Here is a 17,489-nt window from a genome sequence, read left to right as displayed (position 1 = left end):
TAGCCAAACACTAGGAGAGTTATGATCTATTAATTTTATGCAAGTTTTCACTGACTGTTTCTACCATTCACGACACAATATTAACATTAATTTTATCTGGTTATTTCTCTTGCGTGCCTTGCGCACCTGCGCTATTCGGCGATCTAGTGATCTTTTATATGACGCTTCTTTGCGGAGTATACTTCTGTTTTTTATTTCATATCTTAGTTTCTATCGAGAAAGAATTTTTAGCTCTTTTATTGTACTGCTACAGTTTTTATTATTGTATTTAATCAGTTTGCTATTAATCAGTCTGGTACAGTTGTACGATTGTAAATTAGTCTGTTTCTTAGTTGTCAGTACCACAGGAGGTGCTATTCCAATAGCTGTTTAATAAATCTTATTGTGTTCTGATAAATTAAAGGGAAAGTTTCACAATATGAATGATGTTCAGCCACTCTTTGCCCTGTCCTTCCTACCACAGATAGCCTGACGTGGACATTGCGTTCCAGCGGCCCGCCACGAATTCCCGTCCTCCACTAACCTCATTTCAGGATAGCACTTGTAACTCATGTCCTCAGTTACTTGTTGGGTATATTCAAATCTCTGTTTCCCTCCACAGTGTTTACCCTCTAAACCTCCCGTCTAACGGCACAGAGGTTATTCTCTGATATCTTAGCACACGTTCTATCATCCTGTCCCTTCTCCTCAGTGTTTTCCATATTTTCCTCTCTTCACCGATTCTGCGAAGAACCTCCTCATTTCTTATCTTATCAATGCACCTAATTTTCAACATTTTTCTGTAGCATCACATCTAAAACGCTTTGATTCTCTTTTGTTCCGGGTTTCCCACTCTCACTGGTTCACTACCATACAATCCTGTGTCACAAACCTACATTCTCAGAAATTCCGTCCCCTGTAGGTATACAGAAGTAATATTAATAAGTTTCATTGATTTGTATCAAGTTATTCCACTTTATATGGTGAAACAGAGCCAATTTTCATCGCACCAATTGTTGTGAAGTGTTGATGAGCCTCATTGATAAAAATAAAAATATATGTTTAGACGTTTCATATCGTTAATGGTTCACATATAACTCGATTCTGGCCGGATGCAATGGCCAACCCCTTAATAAGTTGCATCCGCCAATGATCGAAGAAGTTACTCGAGGGGTCTTCCGGTTTCTTCAACAAGGCCTCCTCCTAGGCACACAAATGTCAAAAATCAGATAACCAGCTACCAGCTTTGCCTCTACTGCGCCGCCCTTTCAATATGCTGCGACCCCTGACACTACGTGTTCCTCGACCAGTGTTAACGACAGCTCACGTTTGTCACATTACCTGCTACCGCTGGCTGTTGCGTCACAAGGGATGCGCGAATAAGAGAAATGAAATCCTCAACTTCACGTTCCTTGTCCGCGCCTGCAGGCTTTTTATCAATATCTGCGAAAAACTTTTGTAAACGATTTCAACCAATCTACGAGGGGTAACACAGTCACTGTGAAGGTGGAAGCGATCCAACGTTGTGAAACTAACTTCATTGTACTGCATATAGCATATACACTTAAACTGATATTTCCCTTCTGACTCATGTTATAACTGTAGCTACCTCTTAATTGCATATTATGCATTCCATTTAGTTGTAGGGAGACATAGTCCCAGATTACATTTCTAACTTTGTTTTACACCGTTGCAAACTGTATGCGGCAAACTTAATCTAGTGGCCAAGCCCCCCCTCAGCTGTATGCACTGGTGTTACACTATGTAATCAAAAGTATACGGACACCTGGCTGAAAATGACTTACAAGTTCGTGGCGCCCTCCACCGCTAAAGCTGGAATACATTATGGTGTTGGCCCACCCTTAGCCTTGATGACAGCTGCAACTCTCGCAGGCATTCGTTCAATCAGGTGCTGGGAGGTTTCTTGGGGAATGACAGCCCATTCTTCACGGAGTGCTGCGCTGAGGGGAAGTATCGATGTCGGTCGGTGAGGCCTGGCACGAAGTCAGTGTTCCAAAACATCCCAAAGGTGTTCTGTAGGATTCAGGTCAGGACTCTGTGCAGGCCAGTCCATTACAGGGATGTTATTGTCATGTATTATGAACAGGTGCTCGATCGTGTTGAAAGATGCAACCGTCATCCGCGACTCGATCTTCGACAGTGGGAAGCAAGAAGGTGCTTAAAATGTCAATGTAGGCCTGTGCTGTGATAGTGCCACGCAAAACAGCAAGGTGTGCAAGCCCCTTCCATGAAAATCACAACCACACCATAACACCACTGCCTCCGAATTTTACTGTTGGCACTACACACGCTGGCGGATGACGTTAACCAGGCATTCGCCATACCCACACCAGCCGGCCGTGTGACCGAGCGGTTCTAGGCGCTTTAGTCCGGAATCGAGCTGCTGCTATGGTCGCAGGTTCGAATCCTGCCTCGGGCATGAATGTGTGTGATGTCCTTAGGTTAGTTAGGTTTAAGTAGTTCTAAGTCTAGGGGACTGATGACCTCAGATGTTATTGCGGGACATAGTTATTATCGTTATTTTACTGTAAGTGATAATACCACTTATGACTACATATTTTAATTGCTTTCTCTTTAACGTCACGAAGAGAGGTATATTTGCTAACTTTCCAGTGTACGTAAATTAGACCTGCTTGTTACTGTTGTTAGCTTACCGTTAGGCACATTTTATAACTTTACGTTATATTGATAATTTTACTTTATAGATCGTCTGACAGCAACTGAACGATACAATTTCATGCCACACGCGTTTCGCCTTTATTTTCTGCAAGGGATCTTCAGTGACCTTGAATATGTACGTATGTTTGCTATTTAGTTTACATTTTGGTCACCTACCTATAGATTATAAACAGTTCTGGTGGTTGATTTTTGCTATTATGAAGTAATATTTTGAACTGTACCTACAGGTTGCATGGACGATTTTCTACATATTACGCTCCTGGTGCATTTCTACTGTTCTTCTTATAAATGCCAATTTGCGATTTTCCCGCAATTCACAGCACTATGAACTGAATACTTCTTTTGGTGCAATGTTTTGTTCGGTGTTACCAACTGTCAGATGTTATTGCCGAAGATGAAATGTTATTGCCAACTTTCGAGTGTAATTATTGAAGTATCTGTGGTGTGTGTGTGTGTGTGTGTGTGTGTGTGTGTGTGTGTGTGTGTGTGTGTGTGTGTCAAAGAGGCGAAGGAGGGGGGGGGGGGTTTCTTGCATTTGTATAAGATGTTTGTCATGGTTGCTTATCCTCATTTTCATTTCTTGTTCCTTGTTTGTAGGATGGTGGTTATTGTGTTTTAAATGTTATGCAAATGTGGAATGGTTTGTTTCGTACTTCCAACACCTGATATGTTCTTTGTATCGTGTTTTAAAATTCCGGCAAGCCGTGCCTGTATATACTGCATCACAACTTTGATATTCAAGTTTATATATTCCTGATTGTTGGAATTCGTCCCTCTTGGCAGCTGGTCAGCTTAGGTGTGACTGGAGGGTTTGCCCAGTCTTATATGCTATTTGGGAGCCCTGTCTCTTTAGGATGTTTGCAATTCTGTGTTAGTTTATGTGTGTAAGTCATGGTGTACCATCTTGTTCTTTTCTGTATGGTGTTGTCATTCTGTGTGTTTGTTGAGTGTGTTTGTAAGTTTTCAGCTTGTGAGTTCTCTTATATTCTGGAAATATTGTAGTTGTTTTGTATTTGTGTTTGTATTTTCTGATTGAGCCTGTGTACTACATGTGTGACATACCCATTATTCTTAGCTATTTGTATGATTGTACTCATTTCATTTTCATAGTTTCTCTTGTTGAGTGGGATTCTGTTTAACCTATGTAACGTATGTCTTACTGGTTCAAGTTTCTGGTTGTGGGGACGGTTAGACGTGAAATGTATTATTGTGTCTGTGGCTGGTTTTCTAAGGATGTTAAATGTGTGTTTGCCATTTTCCTTTTTTATTGTAATGTCAAGAAAATTTATAACATATGCACATTTCTGCAGTTCAAGCAATCTGAAGACTATCAAACGGTCGAAACCGCTACCTGAGCAAACAAATATTTGCGATCAACGACTGTTGTGAGCGACAAAAGTTCATTTTAACACCGTCGATAGTTGGAGATGACAGCGGGATTGCTTCTGGTCCAAGTTTTCATCTACTGAAGTCATTTGTGTCGTTATTTACATTCCATTAACTAACATAAATATCGATAATGAGAATATTTTAACACTATATATATTTTAATATGTTGTGTAAGCTACATTTTTCATAATTACTGAAATAGTTTTTGTAAAATTTTCTGGGGGAAATTTCAGCAACGACAGGAAATAAATTTAAGTCGTTTTCCGAACTGGCTTCACGTATTGCATACTGGTAAGCCTTAATTTTATACTTCGTTTAACAAATGTCCTTAATTCACTACCAGTGTTAAAATATGTCTGTTCGCTACATTTCTCTTTATGTATTAAGCATTGCATATTATAGCTGCAAATATGATTCATAGAAACGTTGAAAGGTTTGCCTATTGTCTACCGGACGTTGCTTATGTCTCATTAAAAGCATTCCAGGTGTACTGCAGCGTCAACTTATAAACTATTTAGATAAATGCTTTTTAATATAAAACGTTTTTGAAAAGGACTAAAAAGTACAAAATAATTTCTCCTAGCCCCATACAGATTCCTAACCCCTTCAGATAGTCCTGAAAACCTGTGCTTGTAAATTTTTACTAGCTATGAAAATCCTTGTAGAATTTAAAACGTAAACGTGGGATGCATGCAGTACCCATTTGATGCTTGAGTAGTTTAACTCCTTACTTTTACCTGCTGCATGGTTTGGTTCCTCCTCGGCAAAGTATCTTGCCTGTTCGGTCACTGACGCCTTTGACTAAAGGTAAGCGCACCACTGGGAGCGGTTCTTTTTATTTCATTTTTCTGCATCTGGAACCTCCTGAACTTAGCAGTTCTTATTGTTTTATTGTCGTATCCATTGTATGTTGTTGTTGTTGTTGTTGTTGTTGTGGTCTTCAGTCCTGAGACTGGTTTGACGCAGCTCTCCATGCTACTCTATCCTGTGCAAGCTTCTTCATCTAACAGTACCTACTTTCTGAATCTGCTTAGTGTTTTCATCTCTTGGTCTCCCTCTACGATTTTTACCCTCCATGCTGCCCTCCAATACTAAATTGGTGATACCTTGATGCCTCAGAACATGTCCTACCAACCGATCCCTTCTTCTAGTCCAGCTGTGCCACAAACTCCTCTTCTCCCCAATTCCATTCAGTACCTCCTCATTAGTTATGTGATCTACCCATCTAATCTTCAGCATTCTTCTGAAGCACCACATTTCGAAAGCTTCTATTCTCTTCTTGTCCAAACTATTTATTGTCCATGTTTCACTTCCATACATGGCTACACTCGATACAAATACTTTCAGAAACGACTTCCTGACACTTAAATCTATATTCGATGTTAACAAATTTCTCTTCTTCAGAAACGCTTTCCTTGCCATTGCCAGTCTACATTTTATATCCTCTCTACTTCGACCGTCATCAGTTATTTTGCTCCCCAAATAGCAAAACTCCTTTTACTACTTTAAGTGTCTCATTTCCTTATCTAATTCCCTCAGCATCACCCGACTTAATTCCACTACATTCCATTGCCCTCTTTTCCTTTTGTTGATGTTCATCTTATATCCTCCTTTCAAGAGACTTTTCATTCCATTCAACTGCTCTTCCAAGTCCTTTGCTGTCTCTGACAGAATTACAATGTCATCGGCAAACGCCAAAGTTTTTATTTCTTCTCCATGGATTTTAATACCTGCTCCGAATTTTTCTTTTCTTTCCTTTACTGCTTGCTCAATATACAGGTTGAATAACATCGGGGAGAGGCTACAACCCTGTCTCACTCCCTTTCCAACTACTGTTTCCCTTTCATGTCCCTCGGCTCTTACAACTGCCATCTGCATTCTGTACAAATTGTAAATAGCCTTTCACTCCCTGTATTTTACCCCTGCCACCTTCAGAATTTGAAAGAGCGTATTCCAGACAACATCGTCAAAAGCTTTCTCTAAGTCTACAAATGCTAGAAACATAGGTTTGCCTTTTCTCAATCTATTTTCTAAGATGAGTCGTAGGGTCAGTATTGCCTCATGTGTTCCAACATTTCTACGGAATCCAAACTGATCTTCCCCGAGTTCGGCTTCTACCAGTTTTTCCATTCTTCTGTACAAAATTCGTGTAAGTATTTTGCAGCCGTGACTTATTAAAATGATAGTTGGGTAATTTTCACATCTGTCAACACCTGCTTTCTTTGGGATTGGAATTATGTTCTTCTTGAAGTCTGAGGGTATTTCGCCTGTCTCATACATCTTGCTCACCAGATGGTAGAGTTCTGTTAGGACTGGCTCTCCCGAGGCTGTCAGTAGTTCTAATGGAATGTTGTCTACTCCCGGGGCCTTGTTTCGACTTAGGTCTTTCAGTGCTCCGTCGAACTCTTCACGCAGAATAACATCTCACATTTTATCTTCATCTACATCCTCATCCATTTCGATAATATTGTCCTCAACTACATCGCCCGTGTATAGACCCTCTATATACTCCTTCCACCTTCCTGCCTTCCCTTCTTTGCTTAGAACTGTGTTTCCATCTGAGCTCTTAATATTCATATAAGTGGTTCTCTTTTCTACAGAGGTCTCTTTAATTTTTCTGTAGACAGTATCTATCTTACCCCTAGTGAGGTAAGCATCTACATCCTTACATTTGTCCTCTAGCCATCCCTGCTTAGTCATTTTACACTTCCTGTCGATCTCATTTTTGAGACGTTTATATTCCTTTTTGCCTACTTCATTTACTGCATTTTTATATTTTCTCCTTTCATCAGTTAAATTCAATATTTCTTCTGTTACCCAAGGATTTCTACTAGCCATCGTCTTTTTACCTACTTGATTCCCTGCTGCCTTCACTATTTCATCCCTCAAGGTTACCCATCCTTCTTCTACTGTATATCTTTCCCCCATTCCTGTCAATTGATCCCTTATGCTCTCCCTGAAACTCTGTACAACCTCTGGTTTGGTCAGTTTATCCAGGTCCCATCTCTTTAAATTCCCACCTTTTTTCAGTTTCTTCAGTTTTAATCTACAGTTCACAACCAATAGATTGTGGTCGGAGTCCACACCTACCCCTAGAAATGTCTTACAATTTAAAACCTGGTTCCTAAATCTCTGTCTTACCATTATATAGTCTGTCCGATACGCAGTTTCAGCACAGCAAGACCGTTTTGGTTAGTTTCAGATCAGTCAATCATCCAGACTGTTGCCACTGTAACTACTGAAAAGCCTGCTGCCCCTCTTCAGGAACCACACGTTTGTCTGGCCTCTCAACAGATACCCCTCCGTTGTGGTTGCACCTACGGTACGCCTATCTGTATCGCTGAGGCACGCAAGCCTCCCCACCAACGGTAAGGTCCATGGTTCATGGAGGGGGGGGGGGGGGGGAGGGGGAGGATCCATTGTATAGGAAATTGTTAGTCAGCATTAGTGTTTGACATCGTTGTGATATGTGATGCGATGTGCTAAACTGGTCAGCATGAGTAGGATGGAACATTTCTTAGCCGAACGAAGATCGGAGTGAAGGTACCGGTTGGTGTGGGTAGGTTTCCGGTAGGCTTTGTGTCCCAGTTTGCTGTTTCTTGTATAAGATGACACGGCAGAACTTTCAGAAGGATCCTAATGTGACCTGCTGCAGAAGCCTATGCAGTTATATTTGGACCTAGCACACTCGTCGCTTATAGGGTGCCTAAAGGGTGCTGCGTTCTCGCAATACTATACAACAATTCAAGCAAATAACATTAGTAGTTTTATTTCAATAAAGCAATTGACTGTACTTAACTTTGGAGTTACATCGGTGTCGCAAGTAATGTTCGTCGCTATAGACAAAGTCCAAGTAAGCACCTGATACGGGTCACTACAATCTGTTCTGCGAGTGCCTGTCTACAACCGTTCACTAATGTCCACATACGGAGCCGATCTGAGCGGCCGAGGCTGGCAGGAGCGGCGCTTATGTTCACTTCTTGCAGAGGGCGTTCCTGGCGCGGCGCGGTTCTTGTCACAGTGCTATTGGCTGACGTTTCCTCACCTCCTTCTCCGGTCTCGCGTTCGTCGTCTTTGTTCCGACATTAGTAGTTACGCCAGAGCAGCTACGACTCACAAGGTATAGTATCATGTCAAAGTGACGCAGCTGGTCTCATTAGAATCCTCTGGGAGTACTGCCACATCATCTTTAGGTAACTCCATCATTGACTTGTTTTACTTCAGATGAAACATAATGAACTCAGACATAAAGGCTGGAATGACAGGACTTGGACGGACGTGTAACTGTACGGAAAAGTAAGGAGAAGGTCATGTCACCGTCTTCAGCCTTTTCAAGAGTCAAATAATCATCTGCCCTTTCCAAGACACTGCATTCATGCCAATGAAGTGGCACTCTTTCGTGAACAGGTAATAACAGTAACATAAAACAATAATGATTATTATTATCTATTGAATGTAATGAAAACGGACAAAAATGGTAATACTGTCATTGTCCATTGAATTTTAAACACAAACTAAATGTTATTGTGGATGTACCTGCACGTATCTGTATCGACACAGGCTTTTTAACCGCAAAGCACTTAAATGTACACATGCAGACACCTACCTACACCCCACCGCCCAGACATCTGGACCTCCAGGTTGAAACCTGGTAGTCAAGAGAAGGCAGGGTTCGGTTACGGTTGTGGACGGGGCCGTAATCAGTTACTATTGGTTGCCTTCTACAGTTACACATAATTTATTTTTAAAACAGTAGTTCTAGACTCAACAATAAATAAAATATACCACACGTTATTAATGAAGGAATAAACAACTGTGCAAATAAAGTGTCGTCAGTGCGTTACAATTTAGCAAATCACCATAAAATACAGATACAGATAATGTTTAAAAAAAACAAGTCTCTGTGATCACAGCTGAAGGCCTTACACGCCAAGAATGGCAATAAATTAAGAATGTTTACGAACTCGCTGTAATTGCAACTTATAGGTATTGAAATATTAAAAAGTAAGTGGCCACAAATACAGGAGAAGGTATAAGACACCAGGAATGGCAGTAAATAAGGTTTTAAGGCTTACGGCTAAAATACAAGTATCGAATTATTTTTTTAAAAGCAAATGACCACAATAACGGCTGAAGGCCTTACACACCAGGAACGGCAATTATATAAAAATTTAGAAACCTACTGTAAAACAGCAAATACAAAGTTAATTAAAAGAAACAAGCAACTGACCACCAAACAGGTGAAATAAGTTGATGGTAACCTTGTAACGCCGGCCGGGGTGGCCGAGCGGTTCTGGGTACTACAGTCTGGAACCGCACGACCGCTACGGTCGCAGGTTCGAATCCTGCCTCGGGCATGGATGTGTGTGATGTCCTTAGGTTAGTTAGGTTTAAGTAGTTCTAAGTCCTAGGGGACTGATGACCACTGCAGTTGAGTCCCATAGTGCTCAGAGCCATTTGAGCCATTTAACCTTGTAACACAACCCTTATTCCAGATGGCGACCAGAACTATTAACTAAACCTTTAATTTGGCATTACAGGGTATGGTAATAAATAACACAATAATAAAACACACGGACCAGTCACAGACGTTGCTCCGGGAATCGACCTCTGAGAAGGTCCGGCAACAAACACTTTCGCGAGCGATGAGACAGGCAGCCAACCAAGAGTTGCATTCACTTAACAAGATGGTAGCTCAGACTAGTGGCAGTCTAACGAGTGACTAATGATAATCTTGCTGAAGCTACCTAACATCCAATAAACCAAACGCAAGCATGGAACAACACACCAAAGCCGGAACCGTCTGACTGCACTACGCCCCCAGAATACTGTGCTCAGAGCGCCCGGAACGAGAAAGGAATCACTACCACCACAGTAGAAGAATCACAAACAGCCTAAAATCAAGAAAGCTGTCAAAACTACACGCCTTACGGGACAGCAGCGGCAAGGCGAGGAAAAGTACACTGCCGTTACATACGCTAACGCCTAGGGCAGGTAACTGGGGCGTTAGCGGCCACCAGGCAGGAAAAATACTGCTGGTTGAAGTTAAGCAATTGGAAAGAAGGATGTAAGATGAGCATCAACAAAAGCAAAACGAGGATATTGTAATGCAGTCGAATTAAATCAGGTGATGCTAAGGGAATTAGATTAGGAAATGAGACACTTAAAGTAGTAAATGAGTTTCGCTATTTGGGAAGCACAATAACTGATGATGGTCGGTGTAGAGAGAATGTAAAATGTAGACTGGCGCTGGCAAGGAAAGCGTTTCTGACGAAGAGAAATTCGTTAATATCGAGTATAGATTTAAGTGTCAGTAAGCCTTTTCTAAAAGTATTTGTATGGAGTGTAGCCATGTACGGAAGTAAAACAAGGGCGACAAATAGTTTAGACAAGAAAAGAATAGAAGTTTTCGAAACGTGGTGCTACAGAATAATGCTGAAGATTAGATGGGTAGATCATGCAACTAATGAAGAGGTACTGAACAGAATTGGGGAGAAGAGGAATTTGTGGCACAACGTTACTAGAAGAATCGATTGGTAGAACACGTTCTGAGGCATCAAGGGATCACCAATTTAGTACTGGAGGGCAGCGTCGAGAGGAAAAATCGTAGAAGGAGACCTAGAGATGAATACACTAAGCAGATTCAGAAGGATTTAGACTGCAGTAGGTACTGGGAGATGAAGAAGCTTGCACAGGATAGAGTAGCATGGAGAGCTGCATCAAACCAGTCTCTCAACTGAAGACCACAACAACAACAACAGTAAAAATTGGACTTCGTAAACAACATTTTAATTGCAGGTTCGACTTTTAGGAATAAAAATGCGTAAACGATGGTCTTCTGAAGACGCGCGATCGTAGCGTCACCAAACCAGCTAATTCCAACGAATTTAACAGGCCGAAATATTTATACTACCTTTATATATAATTAATAAAGATGATCAATCACATAACCATAGGATAAAAATATATTTGAGCTCGTATCTATTATTATTCAAGGAAGATTACATAAAGCAAAAGATACGTGACCTTATTGCGCTGTGGTCTGAACAGCAAGGTTTAGCAAGAAGAAGAAGAAGAAGAAGACATATCATACTCCGCTTCCTCTTAAAAAAAGGATACAACCTGAAATGCAAAAGAGATATTAAGTCACTACATAGCAATTAATTCTCTTTCAAACGTAATTGTTCTATCTCTGACAAAGCGGCATAAATGCTTTTTCTACACAACCATCTTAATACATGCTTATCAACACTCGCTTTCTGTTGCACTTGCACAAGCACATCCCCCAACCTTACACTTCCCACATTCTGACCAATAGAAACTTCAACCACCACCCCTAATCTGGCCCGAAATCCGCTCAGAGATCTACCCACTTCTGAAAGCTTTTGACGGAATACGCCTCATTCTCTCTATACCAGGACTCATCTTCCACTGAGTTTCCTCCTTCCCTTTCCATAAGCTTCCTTCAGGTGCTTCCTCCTTCCTTCCACAGCCTTTCCAAAATAATCCATCTTCAACAAACTTTATCCCCACATTCCTCTCTTTAACAGTCCAGTGAACTGAAATGCCGCGTTTTTTAGAAGACTGTCAGTTTCCTGTACTTAAAACACGATAATATTTACAATCTTAAATGTACAACCTTTCCTTCTTCCCCTATTTAATAATATTAGAAGCATGTACACTCACTAACGGAAATGAAAAGTGTTAAGTCACGAATACCCAAACGCACTATACAGTCATATTAATGCGACCACCTGTCACAAGCCTCAATACCAACCTTATGCAGTGCGGACTGCTGTGAGACGTGCAGGTAGAGTGTCTACATTTACATCTACATGGATACTCTGCAAATCACATTTAAGTGCCTGGCAGTAAGGTTCTGAAAGGTACCGATAGGTTTGTGGAGTCATGCTGACTCCATTGCCAAGGCCAGCTGAACTAGGTTTCTCTGTTGAGGACCTATGGCGCAAACAGCCCGATTGAGGTGGTCCCACAGATTCTCGATTGGGATTAAATCCGAAGAGTCTGGTGGCCAGGGCGGTATAGCAAACTCATGCTGGTACTCTTCGAACCATGCATATATACTGCGAGCTGTGTGAAACGTAGTGATGGCTTCCTGGTAGATGCCATCATACCAACGAAAAACAAACTGCATCTAGGTATGTTCCCCAAGAATAAATGCACAACTTTGTTGATCCATCGTATCTTCCAGAATAACAGGATAAGCCAGGGAATTCCACGAAAGCATTCCACAGACCATAAAAATCTTTCCTCCTGCCTTGGTATTTGCTGTCAGACGTTTCACACCGCACACAATTACAGCCATTTGTCCAGTAGAGCATAAACTTGATTCATCTGAAAAGGGGTCCAGCTGCGGTATTGGCGTGCAAATTCCAGCCTTCATCACTGATGAACAGCAGCCATCATGGGTGGACGGACCAAGTGCCTGTTGCAGAGACCCATTGGCAGGAACGTTCGCTAACAGTCATTGAGGAGACACTGTTGGTAGCTCCTCGGTTCATCTGGGTGGTCAGTTGATCAACAATTGCATGTCTATTCGCCCGTACATATGTCCGCTGCCGCTGTTCACCTTTGTCACCTATGGCCTGTGGAGTGCCGCAGTTGCCTCAGTGCCAGTTTTGGATAGCCCCATTTTTCCATGCATACGTTAACCTCGGCGGCACACGAACAGTTTACAAACTTGGCTGTTTCGGAAATGTTTCAACCATTGGCCCGAGAGCCAATGATCATGCCCTTTTGGAAGTCAGATAAATCGCTCCTATTCTGCATCACAACAACTGCATAGCCCCGACACGTTTTATATGCCCTTCACTGCTAGTCTGGCCACTTTCAGTCTGTGAGTCGTTATTGCACTTTGACGTAACTGGACCGTGTATTTGCATTCCTGTTGGAAGAATGATCACAATTATATCCATTTGCGAGCTTCTTTTCAATATTTTCAGTACAGAGAAAAGCCATTCCTACAGATGAAGTTCATGTTGGCTGTTGGGTGAGTTTAACATTACTCAAGCTTCTCTAGTGAAGATCTCAACTCAGGATGTCCAGGGGACGTGCAAGTCTAGTTTATAGCCATATTTCGGAGAAAAAATCACTGACACAAGGAAAGCACCCTGTCGACAGACTGCAAGAAGAACTGACTGTAGTACAATGGCTGCAGATTGAGTGGCGACGACATAGACTCAGGATAACAGTGTGGCAAGGAGAGTAGGCACGCATTCAATCAGAAAACCACACTACATTACAATAAGTTTTTTCTACTGACTGTGGCGAATAGACGACTACGAATGATGAGACCCTGAACATCCGACAGGAGGATAACAGCTGTACTACGGACAGAGGTTTACAGGCCGAGTGTCCCCACGAACCGCAGGGAACATATTACTGGAGGTAGGTTGGGTTCTCCAGTTATGTTTCGTTTACCATTGACTCCGTCCCACAGATAACAGAGACTTGCGTGATGTAGAGTGCGAGACAACTGGGACAAGGATGGCATTCTGTGGTGTTCAACGATGAGTCTCGATTTTCTGTTCTTCATATCGGCTCCAATGTGTCGATAGACGTCCTGGTGAAAGGCCACAGGAGGTAGCGATTTTCGAGACATATGCATGTCCAATTCCTGGAACCACGGTGTGGGAAATATTTTATACAACAGAACTGATTTGGCAATTGTTGAAGGCTCGGCAGTATATGGCACGACCACCTTGCCCTGTTTGCGAACTAACATCTCAAAGATGTTCTTGCTCACCTGCGGTTCCTCTTCGTCGAAATGTCTTGTCTCAAACTCGTCTACGGGTTGAACCGCAAGTGTCGCATCACATGCCCTAAATTAGACACTTGTGACCCTTTGGTTAAATTGTCTGGCTGATGGCAAGTCTGCGAAATACGAAGTTAATATATCGTATAATAACAGTAATAATAATACTGGCAACTAAACTAACGACCCATAAATGATGCAGGTCACACAGTTGCGATTTGGTTAGAATCGACATTGCTGTAGGTTCGCAGCCAGGAGAGGCGGAGTGGATGCACTTCATGAGGTGGGCTCTGGCGTCAGCTCTGAATGTCGAGGCGCGCTGGACCCTCACGGTGCATGCCGACTGCGGCGGCGAATGGTAAGTGTGCTCATCTGGTATAGTAATGTGTTGCTAGCTTTACATCGTCTAGAAAAGCTTCCTGTAATCCACACCTTTCCGAGTATTTCTAGTAACAACCAGTCTTCACTCACCTATACAGAGACATATGTACGGACTGATGACTTATAAAGTATCTCATCAAAAGTATCTGGACATCTATCTTTAGATATTAACATGGAGTGTGTCTTCGCTTCTCCTTTATGACAGCTTGAACTCTGCTGGGGACACTGTCCATGAAATGTCTGTATGTCTGTGGAGGAGCCAAAATCAGACAAGGTTGTGATGTTGAATGCTGCTGTCTGGAGCAAAGTCAACTTTGTTATCACCTCAAAGGGCTCCATTGAGTTCTAATCAGGACTTCTGGAAGACCAGTCCGTTTCAGAAATGTTATTGTTCAAAAACCATTGTCTCACAGATTGTGTTTTATCACAGGATGCATTGTCATGCTGATACAGTCATCGTCTCCGAAATATCCTCTTCTGCACTCAGTACACAATTCTGTAAAAACTGTTCATTTAGCACACCCTAACCACGAAAAATACCCCCATACAGCAACAGCACCTCCTCTGTACTTCACTACACATGATGGCAGGCAGCGTCCTCCAGGCATTCGCCAAACAACATTTTCATCGGATGAACACAGAGTGTAGTGTGATTCATCGGACAAAACCCCTCGCTTCCAATCATCAACTATCCAGTGAATAACTCTTCGCGCCACCTAAAGTGTCGCTTACCGTTCACTACAGAAGTGTGTAGCTTATGAGTACCTGCTCGAACTTTGTACCATACTCTTTTTATCTCCCTACGCGCAGTCCTCTGCTAGCTGGACTGTTGGTACCTTTTTGGAACTGACGAATGATTTCTTCCGCCGATTTCATACGATTTCTTAAAACCACTCTCCGCAAAGTTTGACGGTTCCTGTCCGTCGGTACAAGAGGTCAGTGTGGTCTTAGTTTAACTCTGGCTGTTCCTTCGCGTTTCCACTTCATAGTCACATCACCACGGCTTCAAATGTTCCTGATGGATTTGTTACTCATGTAACATCCAATGATCAGTCAGCGTTTGAAGTCACTGAAGTCTCCTGGCCGACCCACTCTGCTGTCACTGTTTCTCTATTGACAACACTATGTTCCCCGCACCCTTTTATACTGGCGGGTCTGCTTCTCGTGCCATCTACTGATCAATTACGCGTTAGATGGGAGTGTCCAGGTGCTATTGATCAAATAGTGTGACAATGCATTGTGCAAAATTTGAATAATTAGAAGATGTATTGTGAGCAGCCAAAGTACGACAAGAAAAATTATCAGCGAAGCCTTCAAAGGCGTGTGTTTCTCCTTTTCATCTGAATAACGAGGAGTTTGTAAGGAGATTCATGATGACTTAGAAAGAATGTGAGGAGGAACATCGAATTAGCATCCTCGGCCACTAATGTGACAGATCTCTCTGCCACATTTCGAACGTATTGTATATTCACACTTTACCCATTAGTCTGTATTTTCGAGCTTTTTATGATTTTCTACAGTTCATGTTCAACATTTAGATAAAGTTACGTAACATTCAACAAATAATTATAGAATATTTTCCACAGACACTTTATTAGTAGAAACAGATAATTTAGCTTTGGGATAAATCACCTTCTCTATGCACATTCTGTGACTAATTATGTTCTTTTATTTTCTTGCGAACGCGTTAACAAATGGATTAACCGGTTTCCACCAGCCAATAGTCATTATCAGACTTTCTATAGATAAAGAGAACAAGGATCGCTATATAATCTACAAAACCTGCCAAATATCTATGTATGTAATGATAAAACATTTTAAGTTTCGTTTATGTGCTGTTACTTGTCGAATTTAAACGACTGCATAATTATTCTTGTTGTCTCCTCTCTTTTATCCATAGGCAGTGTGATGATAACCTGTGGTTGGTCGAAACTGGTTACTGCATTTGGAAATGGTTTTGTGATCGTTGTCACAAGAAAATAAAAGAAGATTGTCAACATAGTGATAACTGCAATTAAGATCAACAAAATCGGATGCCTCACCAGGCTGTGGAGATGTTGATGATATTAGAGACGGGGGGGGGGGGGGGGGGGGGGTGGTATCATGGAAGCTCCTTACAGGATGACAAACTACGTGGGTCATCTACCGAATCAGCTTATATGCTCCTCTGCCCTCCTATATCGTGCCACATGCTTTATGATATTTTATCGCATGACTTCGGTGTTCGATTGAACGTCAACAGTGAGGAAATCGGCTGACATGAATGTGAGTTCTGTTTGCGCTGTGGACTGTTGACTGCAATTTCTGTCACTTACCAGGACGCTAAAATAGTTATTTGTCTAATTTTTGTGTATAAGCCAGTATATTTTGTTGGCACGCTGGTTTGTTCAGCCAAAAGAAGAACGAAGATCGGAACTAGATATCGTAAATTTGTGACATACTTTGCTGGGGAACTGGTGAAGTAATTCTCGTATGCGCAGGTCTGCAGAGGGTGCGGTGCTGGTGGTACTCGGTGCCGACGTGGCTGCCACTTTGGAGAAGCTGGACCGTCCAGTAGACGAACCGCAGCCGCTCGTCCTGTTGACTCGCCACTTCCGTGTCGACGCGTGAGTAAGACAACGTGCTTATCTGCTCTGCTGGAACCGTCGAGCCAGTCTAACATTTTCCAAAAAGCTACAGTGCTCAAAAAAAGTTTCGTACCATTCTTATGTATGGATACTGTATCGTAGGAAAAGTATCGACACTTTTCTTATGGATAATATCGTACTGATAAAAGTATCGAAACAAAGGTATCAGTACTTTGAAGTACTGATACTTATCTTCGATAATAACATTAAAGCACTCTATCGTCTCCAGTCTCTCACTTTTTGTTTTTAAAATATATATTGGAGGGAGGGAGAGAGAGAGGGGGAGGGGGTGAGAGGAGAGAATCGATTTTCACAACTTTTAAATAAAATAACACAAGCGTTAGACCAGTATTTCTTTAATTTTCATCACACGTTACAATTATTAAAATTTTGAAACTTGCAATTACAGAACAGATTACCAGAAAAGGAGCTGAATAGGATCCAAAAATAAGTAAGTTAAATCTTAAGTAAACTTCCCATTCTTCTTCTTTTGAATCATCGGTCTTCTAACTGGTTTGATGCGACCTGCCATAAATATCAGTCCCGTGCTAACCTCTGCATCTCAGAGTAGCACTTGCAACCTACATCTACAATTATTTGCTGGATGCATTCCAATCTCTATCTTCCTCTATAGTTTG

The 17,489-nt window shown here is 41.8% G+C and overlaps 1 protein-coding gene across 1 annotated transcript in view; it reads left to right on the top strand.

Annotated features, from left to right (window-relative positions):
* The first annotated feature begins 14,121 nt into the window (after positions 1–14,121).
* Positions 14,122–17,489, top strand: part of LOC126413044 (uncharacterized) — a 113,193-nt gene continuing 109,825 nt past the window's right edge. Inside the window, exons 1-2 of the mRNA XM_050082940.1 lie at positions 14,122–14,201; positions 16,705–16,830. Coding sequence (XP_049938897.1) covers positions 14,122–14,201; positions 16,705–16,830 — 206 coding nt within the window. The remainder of the gene's footprint in view (positions 14,202–16,704; positions 16,831–17,489) is intronic.

The sequence above is a fragment of the Schistocerca serialis genome, chromosome 7, assembly GCF_023864345.2.
Source record: "Schistocerca serialis cubense isolate TAMUIC-IGC-003099 chromosome 7, iqSchSeri2.2, whole genome shotgun sequence".
Classification (NCBI taxonomy): Eukaryota; Metazoa; Arthropoda; class Insecta; order Orthoptera; family Acrididae; genus Schistocerca; species Schistocerca serialis.
This window is presented reverse-complemented; position numbering and strand designations above follow the sequence as displayed.